General features: G+C 45.9%; 1 protein-coding gene and 1 non-coding gene across 3 annotated transcripts in view; one reads left to right on the forward strand and one right to left on the reverse strand.

Moving 5' to 3' along the window:
• Positions 1-11,443: 11,443 nt before the first annotated feature.
• LOC132666204 (U6 spliceosomal RNA) lies at positions 11,444-11,550 on the reverse strand. Its single transcript, XR_009604564.3, has one exon. It is a non-coding gene; the product is annotated as a U6 spliceosomal RNA (small nuclear RNA).
• A 4,206-nt stretch (positions 11,551-15,756) lies between these two features.
• The window catches only part of MALT1 (MALT1 paracaspase), a 63,424-nt gene continuing 60,278 nt past the window's right edge, over positions 15,757-18,902 (forward strand). Inside the window, exon 1 of one of the 2 annotated variants that reach the window (XM_060613957.3) lies at positions 15,757-16,225. In XM_060613957.3, coding sequence (XP_060469940.1) covers positions 15,954-16,225 — 272 coding nt within the window. In that variant the 5' untranslated portion in view covers positions 15,757-15,953. The remainder of the gene's footprint in view (positions 16,226-18,902) is intronic. The other variant, XM_060613958.3, reaches the window with a different exon arrangement.

Here is an 18,902-nt window from a genome sequence, read left to right on the forward strand (position 1 = left end):
CATATTTTTCAGATAAATTTCTAGAAATGGAATTGTTAGATCAAACAGTAAGTGCGTTTTTCATTTCGATAGATACTGTTAAATTGTCCTTCAAATAATTATGCAAATTTATATTCTTCCCAGCAATATATGAGATACCAGATTTTTTTTTATTATATGAAATTTATTGTCAAATTAGTTTCCATTCAACACCCAGTGCTCATCCCAAAAGATGCCCTCTTCAATGCCCATCACCTACCCTCCCCTCCCTCCCACCCCCCATCAACCCTTAGTTTGTTCTCAGTTTTTAAGAGTCTCTTATGCTTTGGCTCTCTCTCCCACTGTAACCTCTTTTTTTTCCTTCCCCTCCCCCATGGGTTTCTGTTAAGTTTCTCAGGATCCACATAAGAGTGAAAACTTATGGGAGATACCAGATTTGAAACACAATATAGTAGCAGAATTTTTTATTTGCTAATCTAATAGTTGGATTAGTATTTATTATTTAAGTGCATTTCTGTCATTCAAAAAGAAGTGTCCCATTTGAATGATTTTTGTCTGTGAATTATCCATACTTTGCCCATCTTTCTGTTCATAATTCATCTTTTTAAATTATAAGTACTTTATATGTGAATAGTACCCCTTGTCCTAATATATTTACCAGTTTGTCACTTGCACCTTGCACCACGCTATTTCTCCACGAACAAAATCTTCATTGGTGTGTACATAAATTCACCAATCTTTTCTTTCAAATCTTCTGAGATTTTTCATATTCAGAAGGCCCTTTCTACTCTCAACGTAAAGACATTCTCCTGAATTCTTTTCCTATATTTTTATGGTTTCACTTTTTAAAATATTCTCAGGGCTCTGGGGTGGCTCAGTCGGTTGAACATCATCTCTTGATTTCGGCTCAGGTCGGGCTCGCAGGGTTGGTGGGATCGGGTCCCGTGTTGCCGGGCTCTGTGCTACCAGCATGGAGCCTATTTGGAATTCTCTCTCTGCCCCTCCCCCGCTCACGCACATGCTCACACATACACACGTGCCCACACTCTCTCCTCAAAATAAAAATAAACTTTAAAACAATACATAAAAATAAAATAAAATAGTATCTAAAATTTTGATACAGTTGGGACTTCCTTTAGTGTGATGCATGACTTAAGGAAACAATTTTTTTTTTTTCCCATTTGTCTCAACACCCAACTAGTCAAAATCAAATTTCTCCCACTGATTCAAAATGCCATCTTCATTATAATTTAAGTTCTCATCTATTTTGGGTTTCTTTTACAGTCCTGTATTCTGTTCCATTGACCTGCTTACCCATGTGTGATGTGAAACCACGTGAGTACTTATGGCTTCTTAAATCTGTTTTGATATTTGAAAAGGGCTGGTCTCTTCTCATCACTCTTGTTTTTCAAAAACGTCCTGGTTGTTTCCTATTTACTTCTCCACATGAACTCTATAATCATCCTGTCTCGTCCCCTCTGCCAAAACCCTGTTGGTGATATGATCAGATCAGAACTTCAGAAAGATCATTCTGGCTACAGTGCAGAGAAGCGTGCACGGGGGACGACCAGCATGATGCTGTCGTAGGAGTTCACGAGAGAGATGAGGGTACCTTGGCCCGGGATGGTGGCAGCAGAGATAAAAACGGAAGAGGATCGAGTGTCATGGAGGAATAAAAAGTGGTTGGTGATGAATATGTTTAGGAAGAGGGGCGTGGTTTCCTAGCCTTGCCTGAAGCAACCCTGAGATTTAGTCCGGTTCTATATAGGCCCCAATCTGGATCAATCCAAGGATGCAGGGTTAGTTGGAGAGTTGTCCTGAAAATCAGGGTCCTCTCGGGAAAAGACACAGATAGAGCTCCTCATAAGGAAATATCGTGGGTTCAGACAGGACACCCCAAAGTGAACTGCCTCCCCCTATCGTCAGGAATTAGGCACCAGGAATACCAGACCGGCTTCTAGAGCATCCCACAGGCTGTGGGGTGCACCCGAGTGGCATTAGTGTAATCTTAGACATTCTGTCATATCACATTTGAGGCCTGCAGATCCACCTTGTGGTTAGTGAAGAAAAAAAAGATGATGGTTCAAAAGTTTTCCTTTCTTCAGCTCCTCAAAAAGTTAAACATAATTCCTCCTAGGTAAATACCCACAAGAGTTGGAAGTTGGGACTCAGTGAGATCCTTGCACAATAAGGTTCACAGCAGCACGGCTCCCAATATCCAAAAGGTGGAAACAGCCCAAGTATCTACCATCAGGTGCATAAATAAAATGTGGCATATACATACAATGGAGTATCGTTCAGCTTTCAAAAAGTAGAACGTTCTGAAACATGCTACAACATGGATGAACCTAGAGAGTATCATGTTAAATTAAACAAGCCAGAAATAGACAGACAGATATTGTATGATTCAACTTACATCAGGAATCTAGAATAGGCAAATTCATAGAAACAGGAAGCTGCAAGGAGGTTACCAGGGATAGGGGGAAAGGGAGAAATGGGAAGTTACTCTGCAGCAGATACAGAGCTTCTGTTTGGGATGATGCGAAAGTTCTGGGACTAGATTGTGGCTACGGTCGCCCAAAACCGAGAACTTAATGCCACTGAATTGTACACTTACAAATGGTCACAATGGTAAATTTTTGTATTATGTATATTTTACCAAATTTGAAAAGAATGTGTTTTTTTTAAAGCTTTCTTTTCTGATGAAAGAACGTGTCACCACCAAGGCACATTACACTCATATGATTATGGTTATATGTTGGTTTTTTTTAAAATTTTTTTTAATGTTTATTTATTTTTGAGACAGAGACAGAGCGTGAGCAGGGAAGGGGCAGAGAGAGAGGGAGACACAGAATCGGAAGCAGGCTCCAGGCTCTGAGCCGTCAGCACAGAGCCCGACGCGGGGCTCGAACCCACGAACCGTGAGATCATGACCTGAGCTGAAGTCGGATGCCCAACCGACAGAGCCACCCAGGCGCCCCTATGGTTATATATTGTATTAGCTGTCTGAGATCTAGGTACTATAGTGTAGGCCATACACCTTCTCACCCCAAACAATGCAAAATATTTTGGGAAACAAACTACATAGCCCACATCTCCGGAAATCCCCTCCCAAGCAGCTAACCACAAAGGGAGGAAACATAACAGGGTGAAACCAAAAGTTTGCAGTCAAAACTCAGAGTCCATGTTATTTCATTCACTGCTAGATAGACGCGATGCAACTGGGCACTCAGGAATGATACGATTCGAGCCTTTAAGCTTTCTCTGCCTCGATCTCTCTTTACTCCATATTTTAGGGATACGCCTGTTCCCAAACATCTTGTGAAGCAAGTAGGTCTAAAGCATTCAATTAAACAGAAGATGTTTAAAACTCACTTGACCAATGACCTAAATATTAAGTCACCAGAGTTTGGAGGCCACTGCTGAATTCTGAAGACCACTGCGGATGAAGCTGAGTTACGGTTGGTCCAACCGATGTTACAAATGACCTCAGGCTCAAGGCTGTAGAGCTGCCAATACTATTTCCAGGCAAAAACAAAAAACAAAACAATTTCTTCCAGAGACACCCTTAATGGAATATGTCATAAAACGTCAGAACATCTAAATGGAATAATAAGCAACCCATAGAGTGAATAGTAACATGCTATCCAGAAAAAAGAACATTGGTTAATATTGGTTAATATTGTACAAATAAGTGGATATGAGCTACTTACAGTGATAAAATCCTCTGGCAAAAAATTTCTAGAAGCAAAGTCCAACATTGTCAAAACTTAGAAGCAACCAAGCTGTCCTTCCATAGGTGGGTGGAAAAAGAAACTGTGGTACATCCAGACAGTGGAACATTATTCAGCACTAAAAAGAAATCAGCTATCAAACCATGAAAAGGCATGGAAGGGCCTTAAAGGCATATTATCAAGTGAAAGAAGCCAACATGAAAAGGCTACATACTGTATGATTCCAATGATATGACATTCTGGAAAAGGCAAAACCATGGAGATAATAAAAAAAAAAAAAAAATCAGTAGTGGGGCACCTGGGTGACTCAGTCGGCTGAGCGTCTGACTTCGGCTCAGGTTGTGATCTCGTGGTCCGTGAGTTCGAGCCCTGCGTCGGGCTCTGTGCTGACAGCTCAGAGCCTGGAGCCTCCTTCAGATTCTGTGTCTCCCTCTCTCTCTGACCCTCCCCTGTTCATGCTCTGTCTCTCTCTGTCTCAAAAATAAATAAACGTTAAAAAAAAATTTTTTAAAAATCAGTAGTTGCCAAAGATGAATAGGAACACGGATTTTTTAGGGCAGTGAAAATACTCTGCATTATAATGCTGGGTATATGTCATTATACATTTGTCTAAACCCATGGAATATACAACACCAAGAGTGAATTTTAAAGTAAACTATGGAATTTTTTTAATGTTTATTTATTTATTTTGAGAGAGAGAGCAAAGGAGGGAAAGAGAGAGAGTTAGAAAGAGAATCCCAAGCAGGCTCCTTGCTGCCAGCTCAGAGCCTGAGGCAGGGCTCGATCTCACCAACCATGAGATCATGACCTGATCTGAGCTGAAATCAAGAGTAGGATGCTCAACCGACTGAGCCACTCAAGCACCCCTAAACTATGGACTTTTGGTGCTTATGATACAACACAGTAGATTCATCAGTTCTAACAAATGCATCATTCTGGTGAGTGATGTTGATAATGGGGAAGCTATATAGGTGTGGGGACAAGGGGTATGCAGGAAATCTCTGTATCTGCCTCTGTTTTGTTGTAAACCTAAAACTGCTCTTTAACAAATGAAGTTAAGGGGCGCCTGGGTGGCTCAGTCGGTTACGCATCTGACTTCGGCCCAGGTCATGAACTCATGGTTCATGAGTTCGAGCCCCACATCAGGCCCTCTGCTGTCAGCTTGGAGCCTACTTTAGGTCTTCTGTTTCCCTCTCTCTGCCCTTCCCCCGCTTGTGCTCTCTATCTCTCTCTCAAATAAACTAAAAAAAAAAAAAAAAAAAAAAAAAAAGGAATATGCCACACCAAAATACGCCACTTGGGCATACTGATTATTTTAAGCTGAAGACATTTGACACTCGGCAGATGTTCTAAGAACTTCCCCTATCAGACTAAAAGCAGGAACTTCTGGGAAGTAAGGATGCCATAAATTCCTCTTCGGGGCCCATCTACTCCCAGAAGGGAGAACATGAATTAAACTTACTCCAAATCCCTTCTCCAGGACAGTTCTATGACCCTGAAGATGGAAAGACCACTCATACCTATACAGACACACTTTATCACACACTTTCTTTTCCTCATCTTGTTTCCTAAAACCCGTCTGCCTTTCCTAAAGAAACCTATTTGCAAAGTTACAAATCTTTTCTAAGAGTGACTTACTTACCATTTTTGACGCTACCTTTTTCTCCCATTTTCATAATGTTTCTACTGTAAATTTCAAAAGGGATCTTAAGGGTGGGTGGCTTAGTCGGCTAAGCACCAGACTCGATCTAGGCTCAGGTCACGATCTCACGGTTTGTGAGATCGAGTCCCAAGACAGGTTCTGCACTGATAACTCAGAACCTGCTGGGGATACTCTGTCTCTCCCTCTCTCCCTGCCCCTTCCTCCCTCACATACTCTCCTCTCCCTCTCTCTCTCTCTTTCTCAAAATAAATACTTAAAAAAAAAAAAAGAAAACCTATTTGTTTTTCCCATAAGAAGCCTTTTCTCCCCCCTCCCTTTCTTCTACTAAGTTCAGTATATGAATCCTTTAACCATTTAATAAACCAGCTCCTTTCTTTGATGGTTCTCCTGTGCATGCAAAATAAACCTTTTCTACTGTTCATTTGTCTTTTGTCGGTGTCGTTTGCTGGTCCCAAGTACTGAACCTAGGAGGGTAGAAGACAGTTTCCCCCCTCCCCTACTGCAAAAAAGGGAATTTGTTGGCTCAGCCGACTGAACTGCAGGAAAGGCAGATGTGAGCCGGGCTCAGGCACGACCACAGCCAGAGACTGGGGCACCAGTGATCCTTTCTTCTCAGTGTACCAGTCACTTTTTTCCACCACATTACTGCTTGCTTCCACGCAGCTGTTGGGGACATGGCCACCAAACAGCTCAGATTTACACCTCACAGCATTGCCACATGACACAGCCTGGAACCCTCTTCATCTGGTCGAAGGTCAGAAACTCCAGCGATTGGCCAAGTTTGGGGAAGATGCCTTTCCAGACAATCACTGAGTTAAAGAAACAGATTGGTAAGAGTCTGGGGGCTCCCACAGAACCACACATTGAGAAGCAGTATTTCTGAGACAGGAGTTCTAGTCTAGGCAGACGGAACAATGACCACCCACTGCACAGTCCTTCCAGAGAGCATTGCGAAGACCTCAGAAACAGTGGCCTCACGTGGCTCCCTTGGCATAGGAATCCCCCATTTCTTGGGCATCGTGAATCCCTAGATTTCTCTGCTAACTGAGTTGGCAGGCGTGGGTGGGGAGCAGCAGAATCAAGCCATGAATCACAGCCAGTCCACATGGAGCCTTTTTTTTTTTTTTTTTTTTTAGCTTGTCAACAACGCTCAACTCCCAGAGGGTTGGACCCTTCCCGATTCTGTCTTGCTTTTACTCAGACAATTTCTGGAGCCACGTCGGCTGGTATTCTAGGCTCCCATCTTCTCTACTACGTATGTCCTAAGTTTCCGCCCCCCCGCCTCCGTACTCCCTCGATTCCGTGTTATTTGTCTTAGAAACTCAGACCCCAAACTAAACTGTGCTGTGCTCCTCCTCTCTGGAGTGGCTCTTGGATTACCAAATTATCAAATTAACGGGAATGAGGACGGAGGGAAGATCAGTCCTCGTTTCCTCACACCGTGCCCACTGCCAGCTGCCTTCATCTCGTCTCTCGGCTGGCTCGCTTCCCCTTCTGCTGAGACCCATCCTGCACTGTTACCCATAAAAGAACGTAAGAGAAGTGTCTCTACATTGTGAAGACTGTGTGACACGCCCTTCAAAGCTTTAGGGAGATAAATTTAGACATAAAACAGGAAGTAATTCTCTGTGTGGCTGAGAGTGATCTAAGGGAAGTTATTGCCCCAAGATATTTTAAAGCCAAGGTGTGGGGGAGTAGTTCTTAAAGACTCAGGTGGATCGGAATCACCGGGGAGGCTGTTAAACTGCACATTGTTGGTCCCATCCCAGAGTTTCTAGTCTGTAGGTTTGGAGTGGGGCCTGAGAATTTGCATTTCTAAAAACCCGACGCTGTTGGTCCAAGGACCACAGACTGAGAACTACTACTACGTAGAGGTTCAAGAGGGGCAGAAAACCTCTCTAGGCCACAGGGCTCTCCTCTGAAACTGAAGGTGTTGGGCTAGGTCAGCCAAAGTTCTCTTTAGCGCTGACATTCCATGCGTACAGCGCTAAGCGGGAGACTACGTGTGTACTTGCGTGAAGCTATTCTCATTAGCACGAAATAACCGTTGATTGCCTATATTAAGATATCATAAAAATTTCCAGGAGAGGGGAGCCTGGGTGGCTCAGTCAGTTAAGCGGCCGACTCCTGGTTTTGGCTCAGGTGATGATCTTCCGATTTCGTGAGTTCGAGCCCCGCGTCTAGCGCTGTGCTGGCAGCGTGGAACCAGCTTGGGATTCCCTTTCTCTCCCTCTCTCTCTCTGCCCCTCCCCAAGCCGTGCTGTCTCTGTCTCTCTTAAATAAATAAATAAATAAATAAATAAATAAATAAATAAACTTTACAAAATTTCCAGGAGCTTAAGAGCTCTTCTCTATATACAGCAAAACCCCACGAAATAAAATTCATTACGGTCACTGACGAAAAATTTAAATTATAGAGTATTTTAAATAAATGCCCTTATTCATATCCATAGTCCTAATTCACTGTGAATTATTCATAGGGTCAACTAGCCTCCTACAAAAATGTTTCAGAGAAAAGTTTTCACCGACAAGGCTTTACAGAACAAATGAATAATGAGCATACAAGGCTTAGCATGTAACTAATGTTTCAAAGGCCTTAAATATGATTCAAGCTATTGGTCAACTAAACAGGTACTTCTTCTCACCTTTCCTCTAACAAATAAATATTACTCGCATGTTAATTTAATACTATGTCCATTCAGCTGAAATAGCCATGCTTGTTCCCAAAATCTGATTTTAGCAAATAACGAATATGGTACAACTTGATCCGTCAGTCATTTAAACGTCGCCCCTCTGCCTCACACTAATGAATTGCATTTACATGTTAAGTGGCTTAACTTGATCCTGGAGCAGCTGCAGTTACCCTCCCTGGCTGGTCTTTGATCACATGTTCTCCTCCCTCTGGGACCTAGTGCCTTTCTACTCAAAACCTCACGACGGAAGGGGACTTAGGGTCTAGTCCCCTCCCCCAGTCCGACCCACCAAATATGTGTTCAGGATACTATCCCAAGGAATTCCCAAACTCAAAGCCATCAGGAACTTTGAATCTGCGTCACTCATCTTTGGGAAAGTCTGCTAAGGTCCTCCATCGGTCACCCCAGAAGACAGAACAGGTCACCTCTGGAGGCAAATGCAGTTAACCTCCTTTCTGCCTAAGAGGGTTCACATGCAGGGGTTAATGTCATTAACTAGGTAGGAGTGGTCGTGGCTGCCACATTTTTAAAAATGTATCAATTATACCATTAGTATCCAGGAAATAATCATGCCTCCATTGCTCAGATCCCTTTAACTCTCTGGGCCCACCATTCCTAATCCTAGTTTATTTCTCTTTCTTCCTGGCCCATCTCTAGGCCTTTGATAAGGCCCTGGAAAACTATTTAGCTATAATACGCTGACAATACAGAAATCCTAAGATCCAAAACCTTTCTTTGAGGACACCTGGGTGGCTCAGTCAGTTGAGCGTCCAACACTTGACTTCAGCTCAGGTCATGATCCCAGGGTCGTGGGAACAAGCCCTGCATTGGGCTCTGCACTGAGCCTGGAGCTTGCTTGGGATTCTCTTTCTCCTTTTCTCTCTCTGCCCCTCTCCCCCACTCATGCTCTCCCTCTCTCTCTCTCTCTCTCTCTCTCTCTCTCTCAGAAACAAAAACTTTGCCTTGCTACTTTCTCGTGTTTATATAATTTATCTCTTCAACAAGACCGTAAGTTCCTAGGAAACACAGATTCTGTTTTGTATTTTGTTTCCCTTGACAGCTGTGTCTGAAGGGATAGCCAGGATCTGAAACTCCAGGTCCCCTTGCCAGTCAATGTCTGGTTGGTTCCCAAGGGCCACATAAATGGAAGAGGGGAATGTTATACATGGGACATTAAAGGCACTTACCACCACTGAGTGAGGGACGCCAAAATCCTTATGGCGGGATTCTATGTTGATGAAACGACACAGACTAATAGGGAACCACTACTTTGCTGTGAGGCCTAGAGCAGATTGGCCCCGTCTGCTCTCTCCGTACTTCCTGTCTTTAGATGCCACCCTCATCGCACATTGCCTTTCAGCTTCATGACTAAATCCCCATCCCACCCCTGGTCTAGTTGGCCTTGGTTCCAAGGACCAAGGGTCGGAGTCAGGCATTCACAAACAAAATAGCAGGATACAACAGGACCTAATAAGCAGAGTGAGCCAGCATTTGTACAGAACAGAAATACAAATAGTAAGGGAGAGAAAAGTGACAGAAGATTGGCTGAGGGTTAAGTCAGGATCACTCAGAGGACAGTGTGTGCCTACCATCTCGATGTTCTTTTAAGGTAAGCTGGCCAATTTTTCCTGCACCAGCAGCATGGTCCCTTGATTGAGGTACTCTCAACGGCCCTGGTTCTTTGGGACCCTGGCTGAGCAGGTCAGCTCTGAGCCCCTCCTGGGGAGGAAGGGGAACTCAAAGGGGGACTGGGGACAGGGCAGGGAGCACTGCCCAGAGTGGGAGCCAGACGCCTACAGGAAGAATAAAGAGCCTTTCTCTTGTAAGAGTGAGCCTACTGGATGGACCCCTTTTTCCTGGGCCCTCTACTGGTCTTTGCTTCTCCCGCTTTTAATATTCTGACTCTGTGGAAGTAGAGAGAAGGAATCCAAGTGGCCTTTGGCTCCTTGACTGTCATCAGAAGTCCATCCTGCACCATGCCCTTGATTGCATCACTGACATACAGAAATACTTGTTCTCTAAAGGTGGAACGAAAGGCAGAGATTGTGGGGTGTGCCCAGAGCAAAGATTCTCACCTTAGCGTGCATATTAGAATCAGAGGCAGAATTCAGAAAAAATCTCGGGGACCAGGCAGCATCCCCAAGCCAATTAAATAAGAATCCTGGGTGTTAAGACTCAGACATCAGAGTACTGTAAAACTCCCCAAATAGTTCTAATGTGTAGTCAAGGCTGAGCCTCACTGTCCTGGAGATTAAGCCTCCCTTCTTTTTTTTTTTTTTTTTTTTTTTTTTTTTAAATTTTTTTTTTTTTCAACGTTTTTAATTTATTTTTGGGACAGAGAGAGACAGAGCATGAACGGGGGAGGGGCAGAGAGAGAGGGAGACACAGAATCTGAAACAGGCTCCAGGCTCCGAGCCATCAGCCCAGAGCCTGACGCGGGGCTCGAACTCACAGACCGCGAGATCGTGACCTGGCTGAAGTCGGACGCTTAACCGACTGCGCCACCCAGGCGCCCCTAAGCCTCCCTTCTTAAGCCTGACTGTACATTAAAATAACTTGAGGGATATGAAAACCTACTGCTGCCCCACCTGAGACCAATTAAAATTAGAGTCTCTGAGGACTATAGCCGGGTGTCAGCGTGTCTCTAAGGTTCCTCGGGTGACTCTTCTTGTGTGTACGTAGTAAACCATATACAACAGAAAATTTACTATTTTCGCCATTTTTAAGCGTACAACTCAGCGGCATTAAGTCCTTTGACAATGTTGCGCAACTGTTGTCATTGTCTATTTCCGGAACCTTTTCATTACCCCAAACAAAAAAGCGTATCCATCAAACAATGACTCCCCATTCCCTTCTCCCCCGCAAGCCCTAGTGACCTCTATTCTACCTTCTGTCTCTGTGAATTTGTCTCTTTTAGGTACCTCGCATAATTAGAATCACGCAGTATTTATCCTTTTGTGACTGGTTTATTTCGCTTACGCGTCATGCTTTCTAACCTCATCCATGTTGTAACGTGTGTTAGAATTTCCTACCTTTTCAAGGCTGAATAATATTGTACTGCCTGTATATACCACATTTTGTTTATCAGTGCATTTGTTAATGGACATTGGGACTGTCCGCCTTTTGGCTACTGTGAATAATGAGCCTATGAATCTGTTTGGGTCCTGCTTTCCATTCTTTTGGCTAGAGACCCAGAAGTGGGTGTGCTGGATCATGAGGTAATGGTAGGTCTAACTTTTTTCCGATTTCATGTTGATACAATGGATGCACAGCACTGTATAAGTTTAGGGTGTACAGCATGATGCTCTGACATAAATCAAATGATTATCACAAGAAGTTTAGTCAACATCCATCATCTCACACGGATGCAAAAGAAAAATACAAAACGCTTCCCAAATCTGCGGCAATCCTTGCTCAGGGGCCATGTTCATTTTCTCTGTATTGGCCCGATTTTAGTGTAGGTTTATGCTTTTTGATGAACTGCCATGCCCTCGTGGGATTCTTAAGTATAGCCAACGACGAGAAACACCAGTGTTCCTCCCACATCCTCAGGAGAGTGCGGATTGGCAGTTGGTAAATATTATCGAATGACTTCCTTCATAAATTGCATCGTAGCCCCAGGCAGTTGTTTTTGTCACAAAGTCAAAAGACTACTGGGTGGATTAATGGTACTCTTTTTGAAAACCCCAACCCCGACAGTCTCATGGCCGTGAGACCTAGCACCTCAACTGCTGTTCCCACCTTCAGCTGAACTGCGTCCCCCGTAATTTGTTGGTAATGACCATTTGAATACACGAGTTTCTGAATGACCTGCTTCGGAGGTCATGAATTAGAACTGCTTCGAGACTTTTCATATCACAATGCCATATCTATTATGACGCGTGAAATGATTTCCATCATCATACCAGCGCTCAGATACGTTTTCTCGAATAGAAAGGAAAGGTGGTGATGTCAGCATGACATGTTGTATTCAGAAAGCACTGCTAAACTATCTGTTGATAGGTGAACTCATCGGGGTTCAAAAGCAGCGGGATGAATGAATGGGGGCACAGAGGATTTTTAGGGCAGTGAAAACACTCTGTATGACACCATAATGGCGGATACATGTTATTATACGTTTGTCTAAATCCACAGAATGTACCACACCAAGAGTGAACTCTGATCGAAACTGTGGACTAAGGGTGATTATGTGTCAGGGAAGGTCCATCAGTTGTAACAAATGTACCACTCTGCTGCAGGATGATGATAAGGGGGGAGGTTGTGCACGTGTGGGAGCAGAGCGTATATGGGAAATCTCTTTTTCTTCCCCTCAGTTTTGCTGTGAATCTAAAACTGCCCCCTCCCCCTCCCCCCAAAAACAAGCCTTAATTAAAACTACCCTTTAACGGTATTTGGCACAGAGCCTGGCACAAGGTAGGCATCCAGTAAATATCCGTTAATGATTGAACGAATGAATGGATGAATCAAACCATCAATCAATCGATTCAGACAAGTACATGTTGTCTTTACCGTGGATGATTCATCATGATGGAAAGGTATGGAATACTATTACAACACCTAGTCACTATTTCAAAGTTGACGTCAGAACGGGAAAATTCCCCTAACCCTTCGGGAGATGGCAACAAGAAGGGTCTGCGGTGGATGTAGAGAGCCTTATGTCTGACGGTGCACCGGGTGGGCTCAACACAGAGCTGAGTCAGAGGTCATGAGGGTTGCTGGTATGGAATAAGGGCGAAAGAGAAGGGATGCCATTTAAGTCACAAGACTCCTGTTTCCTTCCCCTCTGCTATATACCAATCCCAACACCTGCAGGGCTTCTCCTACCCTGGGCCCTTGAAAACCTGTCCAGATATGAAATAACGTGTTGTTCCGGCATTTTTTAAAGTACCATCTAGACTCAAATTGTGTAAAGGAAAGGAAATCTATGAGTCAGTTTCCAGATTTGTATTTGCAAGATTACATCAATGAATTTCCATAGAAAGAAACCACAAGTTTCTTGCAGATTGCCTGGATTCACAAAGATGTACGTCACTTTCAACAAATGAGGAAGAACTCCTAAGCAGATCCTCTGAAGATGTGCATGAACTTTTAAGGTGCGTTTAAAAGCCAGATCTCCACTCTCAATTTTTCTCTTACCTGTGTAAAATTGTGATGGCTGGTCTAGGAAAAGAAGCTGAATTGCTCTTTGTTAGTTTGTTCCCAAAATTACTGTGGCAATTTTGAGAGTACTAATACACCCTGCATCTACTTCTCCCAGACACTCCTTGTATGTATATACCAGCATCTCTAATTTAATTCTCGTAACATCATTTGAAGCAGGTGCTATTATCTGCCGCTCCTTACAGATGTAGAAATTGAAGCTGAAAGGTTAAGGAACTTGCCTAAAGTCACGTCACCAAGTGGCAGCATCAAGATTCAAATTCGGGGTTAATTCTGGGGCGCCTGGGTGGCTCAGTCGGTTGAGCACCCGACTTCGGCTCACGTCCATGAGTTCGAGCCCCGCGTTGGGCTCTGTGATGACAGCTCAGAGCCTGGAGCCTGCTTCGGATTCTGTGTCTCCCTCTCTCTCTGACCCTCCCCCGTTCATGCTCTGTCTCTCTCTGTCTCAAAAACAAATAAACGTTAAAAAAAAATTTAAGGGGCGCCTGGGTGGCTCAGTCGGTTAAGCACCGACTTCGGCTCAGGTCATGATCTCACGGTTTGTGGGTTCGAGCCCCGCTTCGGGCTCTGTGCTGACAGCTCAGACCCTGGAGCCTGCTTTGGATTCTGTGTCTCCCTCTCTCTTCCCCTCCCCCACTTGCGCTCTGTCTCTGTCTCTCAAAAATAAATAAACGTGAAAAAATTTAAAAAAAAATTTTTTTTAAATTCGGGGTTAATTCTAAAGGCTGTTTTTCCTATTAGACCACTATGCTCCTTAAGAGAACCACAGGGGGTGAAATTACATATAAAAATATTAATGTTTGATCGGGAGGAGAAAAAGACCAATCATAAAATGTAATGTCAGTTCAAAGTAGAGGCTGAAGGGTGGCGGCTGAAATGACTGCATAGGTTATAAAACTGCAAGGCAGGAGGCCCCCTGGCTGGCTCAGTCCATACAGCACACAATTCCTGATCTCAGGATCAAGAGTTCAAGCCCCACATTGGGGGTGGGGCCTACTTTAAGAAAATAAAGTTTCCGCGTGTAAAACAGGACCCAGTCTGGAGTGACATGAGGTAGGCAGTCCTCCTGGCGGGAGACGAGAAACTGAGGAAGAGACGGGAGGGATTGACACCAGTCAGTATCTAGCTGAGCTGTATTGGATGAAGAAGCACCTGACCAAACTGGGAAGGAGTCTCACTGGGTAAATAAGATACATGTGCATTTCACCCCTACGCACCTATGAGAAGCTGCATAAGCCACATCTTGCACACAACAGACTTAGAAACAAGAAGTCTGTTGAGTCTCAACTAATAAAGACTAGACAGATAAAACCTCAAAGACTTGATTTCCCTAATTGGCACATGCAGCTAATAGACGCTCATAAGATATACGTTCAGTGTCTAAAAACAAAACAGGATAGCACTAGAAGTGATTCGGAGACTGACCAAGTCAAACTGAATGTGAAAGAAGCCTTTGCATTTGTAAGGATAATAGCTAGCATTTATGACCTACTCTGTGACAAGCCGAGTTAAGTGCTTTACATAGTAATCAACTCCTTGACTCTGGTAACAACTCCATATATACCACGACATTTTCAGTCCCATTTGCACAGATGAGGCAGAGAATTATTAAGATGACGCAGAGAATTAAGTAACTTGTTCACGGTCATAAAAACTAGAATCGAGCAGATCTTTCTGGATCTAAAAAGGTCGTGCACTTAGCCATTATACTGCATTCTGAACTCCGAATTCACACTGGATGAAAAAGTATAGTGACTGCTTGTGCTCAAATGTGATGGAGACTGTATGGAACAACTACGTAGCCAGAAGAAAGGGAGAATTTGGGTGCCCAAATTGCTATAAAACATCCTGGTGTCCTGTGTGATGAAAACATTAATGGCACCAGAAATCGGGCCAGGAAACCTTGTGTACCTGTCGGGTTTCGTAAGTAGTTTGCTTGCTTTTGCCCCAAACTATCCCGTAGTTGTCTGTGGGTGGCAGTCTGACTCGGAGGAAACCAGGCAATTCGTGCTAAAAACATTCATCTCCAAGATCTGCAGCCCAGTTTACAAAAAAAAAGTCTGGGCACAGATTTCGAGCAAATTTCCTTTAGGTATCTGGACGTCTAGGAACCAATGCCCTTAGCCATGCCGTACACATCAAAGCCTAAAACGGGGTCGCCAAGCGCGGGTGCCGGTAGCGCCGCCGGACACACGCAAGTCACCGAGTCAGCTGAGCGCGACCGGGGGCGGGGGGATGGGGGGCCGGCGATGGAGAGCCGCGTGCTTCCCTCTTCGGCGTGAGGCAATCCTCCTCCCACGGTCTCGGGAAGCCCCGACGTAGCAGGCTTCCTCGCCGGAGCGCAGCCGCCCGGGCGTAGCTCCTCCACCGCTTCCTCCCCCGGCTGCAAGCACCCGACCCTCCCGGCTCAGGCCCGACTCCACCTCTCCGGCCTCGGTGCGCGCGCCGCCGCGAGCGGGCGGCGGCGGCGAGGGCAAAGGAGACGCGCGGGCGCGCGTACGCGCGCAGGGGGGCGGCCCCGCCCGAAGCCCCGCCCCCTCGGCACGGCCGGCGCGCTCCGCCGGCCCGGCTCCCCGAGGCAAACCTGTCTCGGCCGGGCGGGGAGCAGAGCTTCCTCCTCTGAGCGCGGTGCGTCGTCGCCCGATTTGTCCTTCCGCCCCTGCCACCGCGGCGCCGGGGCCCGCGAGGGGGCGAGCGGAAGGTGCGCTGGAGCCGAGGCCCGCGATGCGGCCGGCGGGAGCCGCGGCCGTCGCGGGGTCGTCGGCGCGGGACGCGTCGTTGTGCGGGGAGCTGCTGCAGGCCCCGCCGCCCCCGGCCTCGCAGCCGCCTCCGGCCGCGCCCTCGGGCCCGCCGCTCCCCGCTCCGAGCGCGACCCTCAACCGTCTTCCGGAGCCGCTGCTGCGGAGGCTCAGCGGGAGCCTGGACCGAGCGCCCGAGGGCCGGGGCTGGAGGAGGCTGGCCGAGGTGGCGGGGAGTCGGGGGCGCCTCCGGCTCAGGTGAGGGACGAGGGCGCGGGGGGCGTGGGGACAGGGGCGGGGTCACGCGGGGCGGGCTGGGGCCGGGGGCGCGCGGGGGAGCGAGCGGGCACGCGAGTTGGAGGGGGTGGGGGCCGCCGCTCCGGGCGCTGGGGTGCGGCAGGGGTCGCCCGCGTGGAGGGGGCGCAGAGGGGAGATCTCTCGGTCGGGAAAGTCGTGGGAATGCCAGAGACTGGAGGTTGGACCCTCCTCCCCTTGAGCTGAAAGGGAGAAGTGGAGATCGACCCGGGGCGGGGGGGCGGGGGGGGGGTTAGAGAGGAGGAAATCTGTCTGGAAACCACTAGGATAGGGCAGTCATTCCAGAGGACTTAACAGACAAAAGAACGGGATACGGGCACAGACCTGGAAGACCTAAGGAAGGTTAGGAAGGAGAAGTGCAGGTCAAGAGATAATGAGAGCGAGGGGCTCGGGTGCAGGATTTGGAAGTTTTTATAATAGGGAGAGAGTGATGGTGGGAAAGACTGAAACTAAACTCCCCACCTTCCTCCAAACCAACTTAACCGGGTTCTCTTCTTCACTTCGCCATGAACACTGAGCTAGAAGTAAAAACTATTTTCCTCTCACCCAGGCTTGAAACTGCGAACTCTTGGTCTCAGGACTTCTTTACACTCTCAAGAATGATTGAGGACCCCAGGGAGTTTTTAATGTGGGTTCTATCCGTTATATACATGTGCTGTGCACTGATATTTACTGTATCAAAAAGTAAAAGTAAGAAACGTTAAAAAAATATTTGAACTTATTTGAAAAGGATAGCCCATTCTACATGGTAGCAGAAATTACATGTTTCTGGGGGCGCCTGGGTGGCTCTTAATATCGGCTCAGGTCGTGATCTCACCTGGGATCGAGCCCCCTCACCCCCCCCCCCCCCCCCCCCGTTGGGCACTGTGCTGATAGTGCAGAGCCTGCTTGGACTTCTCTGTCTCTCTCCCTCTCTCTCCCTCTCTCTCTGTCTCTCTCCAAAATTAATAAATAAGCATTTTTTTAAATTACATGTTTTTGTGAAAAAACAGAGTTTTCAAAACCAAAAAAAAAAAATTAGAAAAGTGGCATTGTTTTACATTTTGAAGATCTGTGCCTTAACTGCAGAGAACTGGCTTTTCTGTGCTTCTGCATTGGGTCTGTTGCACTGTCGCAGGTCACGTTACACCGGGTACTCCAATGTACGCTTTCTCAGAGAGTGAGCGAAAATGCTAAGTCTCATCTTAGTGTCGCTGTGAAAAACCGTTTTGATCGTGTGGACCCTGTGACTGCACTAGGAACTACACTAGGGATGCCCAGACCATACTTAGAACCGCCCCTCTCTACCATCGTTAGGATTTTGGTCTGCCTTTGAACCCCTTAGAAGTTTTGTTTTGTTTTGTTTTTACCTTCTCGTATAACTAAACTTTGTCTGGTATGGTTATTCGCACCATTTCTTATGAACTCCTTGAGAACAGGAGGCATCACTTAAGATTCTGTGTGTTATGCATACAACCTGTCTTAGACACGACAAATGCTTTTGAATTGAGAGGGGAATCATTCATTCAGAATTATGCTTATCGAGTGCCTATTATTTGCTGGAAGTTCCAGAAGATAAAAAGATGGCAAATATTTAGTTCCTATTCACAAAGACTTCTATAGCAGTGGACTGTTACTCTGGGACATTCACAAATAACACGTTAAGTGCTGTGTTGGGTGTGGATAATAATAACTGGGCTTTTATCATTTATTGATCACTTAGTGTATACCAATGCACGAAAATGCACGATAAAGTATTTACATACATTATCTACTTTAACTCTCACAACGACCTCGAGTTTCAGAGTTTGGGGTTAAACCAGAGTCATGAGGGTTTAGGATTCTTTGGCCACAGAGTGGAGTAGTGATGTGAGGTTGGAATTAAGAAGTGGTAAACTTCTGGGGCGCCTGGTGGCTCAGTCAGTTAAGCGTCCGGCTTCAGGTCAGGTCACGATCTCGCAGTTCATGAGTTCGAGCCCCGCATCAGGCTCTGTGTTGAAAGTTCAGAGCCTGGAGCCTGCTTCGGGTTCTGTGTCTCCCTCTCTCTCTCTCTGCCCCTCCCCTGCTCATTCTCCCTCTCTCTGTCTCTCTCAAAAATAAACATTGAAAATTAAAAAAAAAAAAAGTGGTAAACTTGCAAAATTGAGACAGATGGCACAATTTTTTTTTTTTCTGTTCTAGGGAAAAAGCAAACATGCTTCTTTTAGGGAGAGGGGACTATGCAAAGAAAATCCAAAATACTGTTATGCTAGGTCCATAGATTGCTGAATTTCTAGACTTAACAATGCAAAAAGTTGTCTTCCTTGGGGGTCAGATCATCAGATCTGTGATTGGTTAGTTTGTGATTAGTACTCTCGTTAGGGAAGGTTCTGGGTTTTCCTGAGGACCTGGGAGTGAGGACTCCTAATTTGGCAGTGGAGGAAAGAAAAGGAAGGAAGAAGGCCCTGCCACCACCGAGGAAGTGTGGATGCCCGACTTCAGGTGCCCAGTGTACCCCCCCCCCCACCCTGAGCCCCAAGCCTTCAGTCAGGTTTTGCTGATGACTCCAGAGTGGTTTGCTTGACAAAGTAACAGGAAAGTTTGAGGCCACATCTCTGGTGAGGGTGGTGTAGACAGAAGGGCCGTAGCCTCACAAGATGTG

Source organism: Panthera onca, chromosome D3 (assembly GCF_046562875.1).
Source record: "Panthera onca isolate mPanOnc1 chromosome D3, mPanOnc1 haplotype 2, whole genome shotgun sequence".
Taxonomy (NCBI): domain Eukaryota; kingdom Metazoa; phylum Chordata; class Mammalia; order Carnivora; family Felidae; genus Panthera; species Panthera onca.